Here is a 12476-nt window from a genome sequence, read left to right as displayed (position 1 = left end):
TTAGATTCTATTAGTCCCATTGTTGAAGTGCTGTCTTTAAGGCTGTGGTAAAAAAAATCACACGGTGGAACAAAAGTCCAGGAGGCAATACGGAGCTCAGGAGGCGGAACTCGGCTAGAGATGTGGATTTTGTGTATGCCGAGTAAAGAAAAACAATGCATTAGCTTAGATAACGTGAGGGCTTTGTTTCTCTTTCCTAGACCAGCCAGCTGGTTCAGAGGCCAATGGTGATGTAACCTTGTCTTCTTAGGTACCCGTCTTTCAGAGTTACTCCTACTTTCTCTGAGGGGCCGGAGCAGAGGGAAAGAACTTGGAATGGGAGCGTAGCCTATTCCAGAAAGGCCTGTATGGTTTAACCTCCCTTAATCAATGGCCAAAAGTTATATGGGAAGCAAAGTACAGTACTGTTTCCTCACACACCCTAAGACTTATGGCTGATACTTCTTTAAGACAGTGTAACATGCAAAAGAACTTTGACATAGAAAGGTACCAGGAGAAGTGAAAATCTAAATACTTGGAGGAAACTGTTACCTTAAATCTAATGAAGAAAGTATAAAGCAGGAGCTTGTCCAGACAAGAGAGATATAAGATGGTTCACTAGATGGGAGGGGTGTCAGCAGGCCCAGTTTCAGATTCTTTCTGTTGTCCCTTCATCATGGTCTCTGTCTGCTCCGTGTGGACCGGAAAAGGAAAAACTGAAGACTATCAAAACCCTTGACCTGAAAAATCCATCTCCAGTTGGCACAGAAACACAGAGCAAGAAGATGCAGACTTTTCTGTTAGAGAGAGCAAAATGAAGGCCAACACATCTAGTTAAAAACCCAATTGCAGATCACTGACCACTGGATTTCCAGGGGAGGAAGACATAAGAAAATGAATCCTTAGGTTCACTAGATCAGAAGTTTAGTATCTGTACCTTACTTTAGGGACAAAAAAATACCAAAAACCAAACCAAACCACCACTACCACCACCAACAAAAGGAACCAGGCAGGCAGAAGACTGGTCGTGGGACCTTGTTTCTGCAGTGTGCTTCCATGTTTAGTCTTAAAACCAACTGTCACCTTTAGGGAAGGGTACGCAAGCCCTGACAGAAACAGCGAGTTTTTCCAATAGGGTGCTAGCTTGTACAGCATTCCGACTGACAGCATTAAATGTATTAGCTCATCATAACCGGAGGACAGTTTCCTTCAGTATTATCAGCACTTTGTGAAAAAGTCACCTAGGAAGACATGAGTAGATTTGGGCTCAGGTTGTAAGGCTGTGGGGGACAAAGTGTTTCAGGGCTTAGATATCTCTAGTGATAAATACATGGCTGAAAGCAAGATGAGTTTATTAAAACTTTTCAATTCCAAGCCTCAAATTTCTTGTTCGTTAGATACAATATCAGCAGCACAAAGATAAACAGAAATCTTCCGTACACCACTTGGCACGTAATAAACGTACATTTTTTCAGTGCACAGTGGTGGCTAATGATGCCAATAACAGCAATTTATTAAGAAATTTATTAAATTAAATAGAAATATTAGTGCACTGCAATTAAGTTTTTAACTAGCTGTGTTGGCCTTCATTTTGCTTATACTAACAGAAAAGTCTACATCTTCTGGCTCTGAGTTTTTGTGCTAACTGGAGGTGGATTTTTCAGGTCAAGGATTTTAATAATCTGAAATTTCTCCTTTTCCTTCTTCCAGTGGTGAAACAGTGTGGGTGGACAAATCACATTAGAAGGGGGTCTGTACCTGATAATTACCACACTCACTTCAAACCCAAGAGCCACGTTTATTATCAAGAATCAATTATAAAACTATCAATACTGTTATGCATAAATCGACACCTCCATCTTATTTCTCCTTTGTCTCCATAACCCCTTCAAGAACTGCCTGGATTTCTGATGTGGTCTCAGAATATTGAGAACCTTGAAAAAGCCATGGGTGTTCTTCCAATTTTAGAAACTCATTCTGGAGATAGATCAGATAATAACTTCAAGTGTGTAATTTCCACAAGTGAAGTGAGGTATCCTGACGTGCCTTCAATAGATGCTGAGAGATGTGGAGGTGCATGGGTTTTTTCCCCCTTATTTCTTATAGATGCAGTGTTGTTATTTATGGCTAATAGTTGCCAAGAATTTTAATATTGCAGCAAGGAAAGTAGATGAGCCGAGGTCTTATTCACACCTTTGAATTGTCTGAGGTTATCAGTGTAGGGCTCACATGGCTGTATTGAAGGGGAAAAGATGCTGTATCCAAGTAAAATCAACTCCAAATATTTTATCTGTAAATCAGCAAATAAATGGAATCCACTTCTTTCCTATGACGAATAAAAATAAAGCACATCTCTGCCGCTTCTATTTTTCCTCACGCTTAGGGAAGTTTGTGTCTACACCTGCCGAGCTCCACCCCTTCTCACGAGCAGTGACAGACCGTGCAAGCGCATACCCTTATCGTTTTGTCTACTTTCAACAATTCCACTTTATGCTGGAAAATGTAGACCATATTTATAATTATTTCAGGGCCTCAAAATAAGGTCAGGGTTATATTGTGATTTAATTTTTTCGGGAAGCGGGATGCAGATGAAAACTGAATGCTGGGGTTATTTCCATGACGGACGTAGAGGAGGAAAGGAGAAGACAGTGACCTTATGTAGAAGAATGTTGGTGTGAAAAGTTAACCCCGTTAATCTGACCTTAACCACTCGGGGACAGGCTTCCCTGGTACTCGGAACAATGCTTGTTTGTGCTGTGAGCTGGTTCAGAGTCACAAAGACATGTTAAATTGTGTGCACCTTAGAGAGATTTGTGCAGTGTTTTATATGCTCACACCGTGTGCCTTTCATTAAATAAAGCATCTCGGGCAGCATAGGGGATGCAGTGTACTAATAATTACTTATAAATAGAATTGAAAGTCAAGGCGAAGGGAGAGGAAAACACAAGCAGACGCTCGCTATGAAGGTTACGGCTGCTGTGTTGAGTGTCCTGCTGCCTGTGAGCTTCCGGACAGACCCCCCGAAGGGGACGCACTTTCCCGCACAACCCTCGTTACGGAAGAATAAACGGTCTAATTTCTCAAAGGGAGGGACACTCCAGAGAAGTGTTTTCCAAGTAGGATTGTATGTGTAAAGCTTGTAACTTATCAAGGGGAATGTCTTCAGTTTTACTTTCCCCAACTTAGAGGTGAATTTTTTTTTTAAAACAATGTTCTTCAAAACCTGTCAGGAAATTACCTTAGTGGGACAGAATACATAGAGGCCAAGGTTAGTGTATTGTACATCAGCAGAATTTGGGGATCCGGTTTGCTGGTAAAAGATGCCGCTTCACTTTCTTTCATTTGTGTAATTTACAACCTTCCAATAGTTCTTACTTTTGCTTTGTATTTTGACTCAGAATTTTTCTATGTAGCCCTGGATTTTCCTAAAATTCATGCTATAGACCAGGCTATAAACTCAAAGATCTACCTGCCTCTGCCTCCCAAGTCCTGAGATTAAAGACGTGTGCTACCACTGCCTGACTCCAAGAGGTTCTTGATAGAAGAAAATATAATATAATTTCATATGGGACAAACTGAAGGACTACAAATTCTGTATCATTTGAAGGGTACCAATTTGCAGAGAAAATAAAGTGATCAACTTGACCTATTGACTAAAAAGCAGAGGACTCCGTTAGGATCTCTTCTGAGTCAACTGTGTGTTCTCATCCCAAGATGGAGGTCAAGTCTTTTCATAGTGTCCTGGTGTGGAAGGAAACCACACCTAGTCTAGCGGTACATTAATATAATCCAGTGTTTGATACTCTGGCTGAACCAAAGAGCTGGCTTTTTATACGGATCCAAACTCACTTGCAGTAGCTTTGGTTTTCTTAAAATCCTCCTACATTTTTAATTAGTTTTCTTTTATAATTTTCAACATAATGTTGAGAGACTTAGCACAATCCAGCAAAAGATCATTAGGGTGCCAGGTGGTGGTAGCACATGCCTTTAATCCCAGAATTTGGGAGGTAGAGGCAGGCAGATCTCTGTAAGTTCAAGGCTCCCCGTTTACAAAGCAAGTTTCAGGATAGACAGGGCTACACAGTGAAAGCCTGTCTTGAAACAAGACTCCCCCCACCATAAGATCTTTAGGGGCTGGGCATATACATTTGAAAAGCTAGAAAAAGTGGGTATATTGGGACCAAATAATAGATTTCATGTTCCTTGTGGTTGGTTGTTAACTTATTACATTTTCTACACTAACTTTGTAAAGCCTGTGTTATTTTTGTTATGAATGGCTTGTGAAGTTCCTGTTCAGGTAGTTTGGGGTGGGGTTCGTTCGTGAGTGAACAGAGATTTCCTGAGGTAATTTCCTGGAGCCAGTAAGTCTCCGAGCCTTTCGTTAAAGAATTATAAGGCCATTTAGAAGTGAGATCTTAGGGCTTTCTCAGGTCTTTACCAAGTTCATGTATAACCTTGGGAATGTGTGTAACTTTCTCAGATCTCACAGACAGAACTCTCCCACATAGGTGGACTCACTGTTTTTAACTATCAGGTCTCTTAAGCATGGGTTTGGGTCAAAAGTGTACAACTACCAACCCACTCCTCAAGTTGCCACTGTGATGATCATGTGCTCTGAGGGTCTTTGGTGAACATTTCCAGGGGCAAAGCTACTACACTGGCTGAGTTGTCAAGTCACATAAGAACAGCCTAGAGTTCTAGACAGCCACTGGAGCTGACACAGTTAGGAATTGGGCATTAAAAGGCATCAACTTCATTCTTCTCTCCTGTGGCCAGCATCCACCGTAGATGTAGCCTCGTGCCGAGCTGAGAGACTGAACCGTGGATATCTAAATGCCACAAAGCCTTCTGCTCTTTTCTCTCTCTCTCTCTCTCTCTCTCTCTCTCTCTCTCTCTCTCTCTCTCTCAATTTTATATGCCTTTAATTTGCATTTCAAAGATTTGCAATATGGGGATTTTCACATGGGTTTTATTTATCAGTTTGTGTCATATTCAGATTTATGTATCTTATTTTTTTAGAAAATGAATCAGTTGCCTAATTAGCTGCAGAGATTCAAAATCTGTCTTGATGCACACCAAAGCAGACAAAGGGCTGGCAAGAAGGGGCTCCCTCCTTCTTGAGGACTTTTCTCTCTGATCTTAGACTCAGATATTCCACCGACTTGACATGTTCACCAAGCAGGGACTACCTTCTTTATCCCCTCTTCTCCTCTTTTGAGACCCACGTGCTTATGGAACTAACACTACTTAGATTGCTTTAAGTCTTAGGCTAACGCCCAGGGGTCTGAAAACCTGACTCTGACCAGTCCTGCTGCACCGCCATTGCTCACGTAGAAGACGCTGCTCAGAGGTCTTACTGGGGACACTTTGCTCATGTCACTAAATTTTCTCCGAGCTTTTGAAAAGATGGAAAGTTGTCCTACTGACTTCCAAGATCCATTTCCCTCTAGAACATTGGTTATTAACTAATGTATCTCCTGAACAGTTATGGCTATGGGTTACTTACATATTTGAAAAAGAAGCATACCTCTCCTATGAATTGTCTGCTCAAAATGAATTATTGTAGAGGGGAGAAGGACTTAATGCAAAGATGAAAATATCTACATTTAAGTTCCAGAGGCTATTGAGAGGGCAAAATGAAATAATTGATGTGTTGCATTTCACAGGGTTGAGCCATCGGTGCGGATATTTCTCACATGCTTTGCTTTTTAAATACACCCCTAACTGTAGTTACTGTGTTGCATAATAGATCTTTTCAACTTCCTTTTCTCATTTAATTGAAAATGTGGATCCTTGAGTGGTTCACCTTTCATGCTAAAATTCATCATTAAGTAAATATTAGAATGTTTATACTAATTTCTCATATGTGTTCATGACTCATTTATACCTCAATACTGCAGACAGACAAAAACCTTCAGCCTGACACCACCCAAGACTGTATTAAGTTTATTTCCCCAGAAATCGATGGGACAGTATGATACATATTTTCCAGCAATAAGGTTAAAAAAGGCGTCTGTCTATATTAACATTCTACACGTCTAAGACGGAAATCTTTGAATTTACACGTAATTATTAAAAAGTCACTATTTCTAAATTACATAAACTACTTGTTTACTCTCTCAGAAGGCTAGTGGTTTAACCTCTCAGTAGCAGGTAGACATTTTGGATGGTGATTTTACTTTTCTAAAAAACTCTGATGGCTACTTTGACTCTTACAGGCAAGGGTTAAAACACCAGACTTTGTTGGTGACAGAATGCTATACTTAGGGGACCTTTTCATAATCTTATAAAGTGTTGCAACTATCTACTGGCAATCAGTTTTTCTTCTACATGTGGATTCATGCTTCCAAGCCCATGGGCTGACCCAGAGGTCAGAATTTCCACACCTTTTGCTCTGGTAGTGTCCTAGACACAATTCTGTGCATCCATTAACCCTCCCAGTGTCCCAAACAAATGGCACTGGCTATGCGTTCAAAGATGAGAGTCATGAGTCTTCAGTCCGTGACCTTGGCGATGGTACCATACTGTACAGCATCATACATGAGCATCTTAACGATGAATGAGCTCTGATAGCTGAGTGGGATGGTTTCAGAGCATGTTGAACTTTGCAAACCTGTCTTGGTGATTTGTATTTTGGTTTTCTGCAGATCACTCCTGTGTGTCAATATGTGTGCTCATCTTTCTTGCTATGACAGAAAAGCCAGAGACACAACTACAAGTTGATGTTAAATGTTATAAGTTTTTTTTTTTAAAGATTCATTTTATACATATGAGTACACTGTCACTGTCCTCAGACACACCAGAAGAGGGCATCAAATCACATTACAGATGGTTGTGAGCCACCATATGGTTGCTGGGAATTGAACTCAGGACCTCTGAAAGAGCAGTCAGTGCTATTAACTGCTGAGCCATCTCTACAGCCTCTGTTATAAGTTATTAAGCACTTTACATTTGAGTAAAATTACCAACCAGTATTTTTATTTTATTTTTTTATTTTTTGCAAATGGAAGAACTTTCTTCCTTCTAATCATATATATGAAATGATCACTGAGTCGGTGTCTAGTATACACTGATGTATGGGTTCCTCCTGGGCTCTGGCAAAACAAAGGCGGTAATTTAAATATTTATGAATTCTTTTTATTCTGGTGGCTCTCTTTAGAGGCTAAACACTAAGTCACTTTTACCGAAAGTTTCCAAGGACACTATAAAATAATCTCTCAGTTAGTCGCCTTAATTTACACTTATGTTTCTATAGGGAGTAGGTTATTTCTAAACGGCGTGCTCACCGTGGGCGCAGGCTCCTAAAGACAGTACGGCGACACAGGGGTTTCTTCGGAAGTCGACAGTGCAGTTCTGAGACACAGGACCTTTTCTCTGTTTCTTTACTCCAGTTTTCTTAATCATAATTTTTCCGGCTTCTGCTTTGTTCATGACTGGGTACTGTGTTTACGACACTTCCACCACATCCTCACACTTCTCCAACTCTTCCCATCCCCCTCCCTCAGTGCCCAGCAAACACCAGGGTTTCTTCTAGTTAGTACTGCTATAGGACAATATATGTATAAACACAGCACAATAGTTCTACATAGTGTTATCCATTTGCAAGGTTGTTTAGGGCTCACCACTTAGGGTTGGAAGACCCGTTAGAGACGGTCACCCGAGAAGACGGATTCTCTCCCTTAAAAGCAGTTTGTTGCTGTAGCTCTTCATTTAAGAGTTGGGCTCTGTGAGATTTCTCCCAGCCAGGTCAGGATGTCAACTGGTTGTCATTATGGCTGTGTTGTTAGGCACAGTGTTGTTGTGACTTCATAAGCGCAGCTCCCTGCAACCCATAGATGACACTCACTTGTAACTGATGTGTGGTTCTTCTGAGTCTTAAAATCTTTCTACCCTGATTCTGGGATCTTTTCTGGGTCTTGGGTGGAGGGCTTGTGTTGCAGCTGAATCAGTAGGGGGTTAGCACTCTACAGTCTATTGGTACCTGCATTTTGACCGGTTGGTGGCGGGTATCCAGGTCTCCTGCTGTTGCTAAAAGAACTGTCGGTGAACAATGAAGCAAGTGAGGTCAGGGGCTGTAGTTAACCTACAGTTGCCATGTTCCTAAATCAATATGGATTCCCAGTGGCTTCCTAAATCCTATCCGCATAGCTACAGGGCACAGTTCCCCTCTTTCTTCTTCTGATTACCTTATTCTCCTCTAGAATTTTCTTCTCTTATATGCTATCGATTCCCATTAGACTCTTTTCATAAAACTTTTTACTGACAATGACCTGGTTAATTTTTTTCTCAAGTGTCTATGGCTTGTATGGGAACATAATGTTTATCTTTCAGATTCTTCAGGTAGGACAGATGTTCCAGCTTGGCCGTAAGTCTCTCATAAGTACTCTCCTTGTGTGGTATTCAGAGGTAATGACCGGTGCAGGTTTATTCCCTTGCATCAGCATGTTTGGAAGCAGCCTGAGGAGATGCTTTGGATTTGGGGGACGGGGACATCTCTGACCAACTGAGGCATTGCTACAACTCAACAATGCAACAAACAACAATAACAGCAACAATATTGGTAACACCATAAACAATCTGTATAGATCAAGATTATTAGAGAGCAGGCGACAGCCTTGAGCTAAATGTGGCCTGGAGCATTTCTGTGCTCCATGGAACTTCATAGCAACACCCAGCTCTGCTCCTTAGCCATTGTCAGTGCCTGTTTCTGTACCACACTGGAGGAGATGTGAAGCCAAAATACCCTCTATCTAGCCCTGTATACACACACCCCAAAATGTTTGCCAACTTTCTTAAACTGTGGCTCACTGTCCCACATGGGTATAATGAAAAATTTTGCAACAGTACAAGGTCTCCAAACGTACCACAACCAAGGTTTAATTTGAAGTCGATCCTGTAATGAATCCTAGGTATTTCTGGCAGCGTTTGTCACTTCTCAGGACTCACTACATCTGTGTGTTCGGTGCACACTTCGCAGTTTGCACTGAATGTGTGCTCGCTCATTCCACACAGAGACAACAACATAACTGGAAGCAGGTCAGCTGAGCTATGTGATCATCACAGTACAGATTGCAATGATTCAACAGCTTCAACAGCACCGTGTGCATTTGTAGAGACCTGGTTTTTATTTTTAAGACAGGTTTTTCTCCATGTACTAGCCACAGCTGTCCTGGAACGCGCTTTGTAAAGCAGGATGGCCTCGAACACACAGACATCTATGTGTTTCTGCCTCCTGAGTGCTGGGACTGAAGGAATGTACCGCCGCGTCGCCCAGTTAAAACATAAAATTTTAATTGTGAATAAATACAGTTTTTCTATTCTCATTCCATACTATGTAAAAGTTTTACTAATGTATATTACGCTGTGTAAGAATGTGGTCTTTGAAATTTATGTTTTAGTTGCTGATATCTTTAGGTTACTAAAAATTATTAAATGAATGTTGACTTGGGATTAGAATAGAATTTCCAACAGTTTCTCAAATGGAACTAAACATGATCCTGGCTACTATGTATTTCATTCAAAACGGTATCATTGGCTTTGAGATTATAAAACAAAAATATATAAAACAAACTTGGAAACACATGGTGTAGAATCAAACACTGTGATCTGATATATTGAACCAAGACTCAAATTTTTATGTAGAAAGCTACAAGCACACCCTAAATTATTATTATGCAAGTTGCTTTGGTCTTACCTAAATGGTAAATTTATATTCATACTAAAGTGTTTAAGTATTTATGTATGTGTGTGTATGACTGTCTGTGTCTGTTTCTGTATGTGTACCCTCATGAGTGTGTGCGGTTGTACTAGCCTTTGCTCAAGTTTAGAACCAGAAGAGCATGTCTGGTGCCCTCCTCTGTTACCCTGCCTATTCCTTTAGAAAGGGTCTCTCTCTGAACCTGGAGCCAGATGGAAACCAGCAACCCCATCAGTCCTGTCTCCACTACCTTGAACTTGCAGTTACAGGCATGCACAAGACACCCGGCTTGTTTCTCGGGTGCTTAAATTGAACTCTGGTCCTAATTGTGAAGCAAGTGCTTTAAACAGCCGAGATACCTCTCTAGTCTCAAAGAACTGTTTTAAAATACATTTCTTTATGAGTTATTATGAGTAAATATTTTATTGGCACAGCTATTAAATAAAGCAATATGCCCAAGGTTATATTAAGTTACTCAAGCAAAAAGTAGTCACCTTTATAAACTATTGAATAAGTAGTGCTCCAGACACTGGGTTCTATATCAGTTCCTGTGTGTAGAAAAATAAAAGAAGGGTGCTGGGCAGAATGCTCAAATTTTCAAGGTGCACACCACACCTTGGTTAAGGGTCAGGATCTTAAAGTTCCTAAATTTAACTAACTGATTAAATTGTTCTTTTTTCAAATCACTATTTTTGAGAATTTAACATTGATTGTGTTATTTCTTTTCTTTTCTTTCTTTCTTTCTTTCTTTTTTTCTTTTTACAGGGTTGTGGGAAGAAGATGTATTCCTTTTTGAGAGGAACCAAACAATTGCAAGTACTAAGGTTTCTGGGGATCTCCATTGGTGTGACACAAATTCTGGCCATGATTCTCACCATTACTCTGCTCTGGGCTCTGTACTATGATAGAAGGGAGCCTGGGACAGACCAAATGCTGTCTCTAAAGAATGATACATCTCAGCACTTGTCCTGTCACTCCGTGGAACTGTTAAAGCCAAGTCTTTCAAGGATCTTTGAGCATACGTCAATGGCAAACAGCTTCAACACCCACTTTGAGATGGAGGAATTATGAAGAATGTCAAAAAAGAAAATCACTGACTTGTGGGACTAGCGGGTTTTGGGGCACACAGTTATCTATCTCAGAAAGTTTTAGACACATTAGTATTCAGAAAAGGAATGTCTAAGCATATGATTTCTCCACTCTTTGAAGTGAAGGTCCCACATATTAATATAGACAATAATTGGTGCCCTTCAAAATGTTGAACCCAGAGTTCAGTAACAACTTAGTGTGTTTTCTCTCTCTCTCTCTCTCTTTCTGAGCACAATTATGTTTTGAGGTGATACAGTTTGACCAGCATTTCTGCATCTATTCACGGAAACAAACCGTCACGGGGCATTCCTGGTGCTGTGAGGGTCACTAACTCCTCTAGCTAGGCTATAAGCTGTCCACTGACTGCTAACATAGGGATTTAGTGCTAAAGACCTTTATTACCTGATGATGCATTGCTTGAACAATGATTTGATTATATATATATATAAACTTTCAAGATTGGTGACTACCTAAATATGACTGACTTTTGTGGGTTACTAAAACAATCTTATTAATAACACTTATAAGAGCTAACATGTTGTCTTAAACTTATCAGGGATATGTATGTATATAAGATTGTGCTGTGTTTGTATAATTCAGTAGATTTCAGTCCTTATAATGTTATGTATGAATAACAATGTTTGAAAAATGACAAAATTGTCTTATACAGCACAATTACTTTTTGTCTCTTCCAACAGCAGAGCTTTTAAATTTCTGTCTTGGCTTTGTTATCCATAACTGTTAATTTAAGTTGCTAACCACTAATTTGGGAAATTACCAGTGTGATACATAAGACTCACTGTAACTCTGGCTGCAGGAAGTATTAACTACAGAATTTACACATAGCTGATTCAGCAAAAATTCAGACGCCTTTTTTCCTCCCAACGAACACTTTGTCAAAGAGCTGGTGTTTTCCTTTACCTTTGAAGTCGATGTAGTTTTACAGAGAAGCTACATTCTCTGCAGAGATGCTCATGGGAATCTCTAAAATAAGTGGTAGTCTAACTAGAGAGAACCCTTGCTCTCGCTCATCAGTTCATATACTGTAGCGAATTATGCAAAATAGTAACTTTTTTACAAGAGTAGAAGATATTTATTTGAAACGGGAAAAGTGCATTTTACTGTATCTTGTGCATTCTGTTTATTTCTTGGATTATGGAAAGAACGTTAATGCAAAATGTTAATAAATACTTTCTAGATCACGGAGGTGTGCGCCCTTTACTTTCAAGACAAGGTCTCACTGTCGTTCTGGAAGTGATGCCCACTCTCACGCACTGTCATGTTTGCTAGTGAAGAGACTTGCAAGGGACGGGACATAAACGAGAAGAGCAGGCCTGGGGGAGGGAGGCCTCCGGGATCTGAAGTGACGCAGCCCACAGTCCCAAGACGTGTTTCTCAAGATCCTGTGCCACCCCACCGCCATCTTCACGGATGCCTGGGGTAAAGTCTTGGGCTCCAGTTGAAATGAACCCTCAAGTGGTCATCTGAAGACAGAGGGGGAGCAGCATGTCTGGGTGATGGTGGCTTCCTGTGAGTTCAGAGCTGCGGGCTCCAGCCACAGAGGGCCTGTAGACAGAGAACACATGTGAAGCCCATGCGTCAGGCCCTTTGGGAACTTTTTGGTTTCTGGATGGGATGAGGCCTCAGAGCTCTGCGGCCGCGCCTTAAGCAAGTTGTGCAGTGAGCGTCCTAGACCCAGCCACGAAGGCTC

General features: G+C 40.8%; 1 protein-coding gene across 1 annotated transcript in view; it reads left to right on the top strand.

Moving 5' to 3' along the window:
* Nucleotides 1-11969, top strand: part of TSPAN12 (tetraspanin 12) — a 64607-nt gene extending 52638 nt beyond the window's left edge. The window contains exon 8 of the mRNA XM_080936175.1: nt 10442-11969. Within this exon, the coding sequence (XP_080792301.1) occupies nt 10442-10747 (306 nt within the window). The 3' untranslated portion in view covers nt 10748-11969. The remainder of the gene's footprint in view (nt 1-10441) is intronic.
* Nucleotides 11970-12476: the final 507 nt, after the last annotated feature.

Source organism: Micromys minutus (genome assembly GCF_963924665.1).
Source record: "Micromys minutus genome assembly, chromosome: 23".
Taxonomy (NCBI): Eukaryota; Metazoa; Chordata; class Mammalia; order Rodentia; family Muridae; genus Micromys; species Micromys minutus.
The sequence above is the reverse complement of the archived record's forward strand: the minus strand, read 5'-3'. Positions and strand labels throughout refer to the sequence as shown.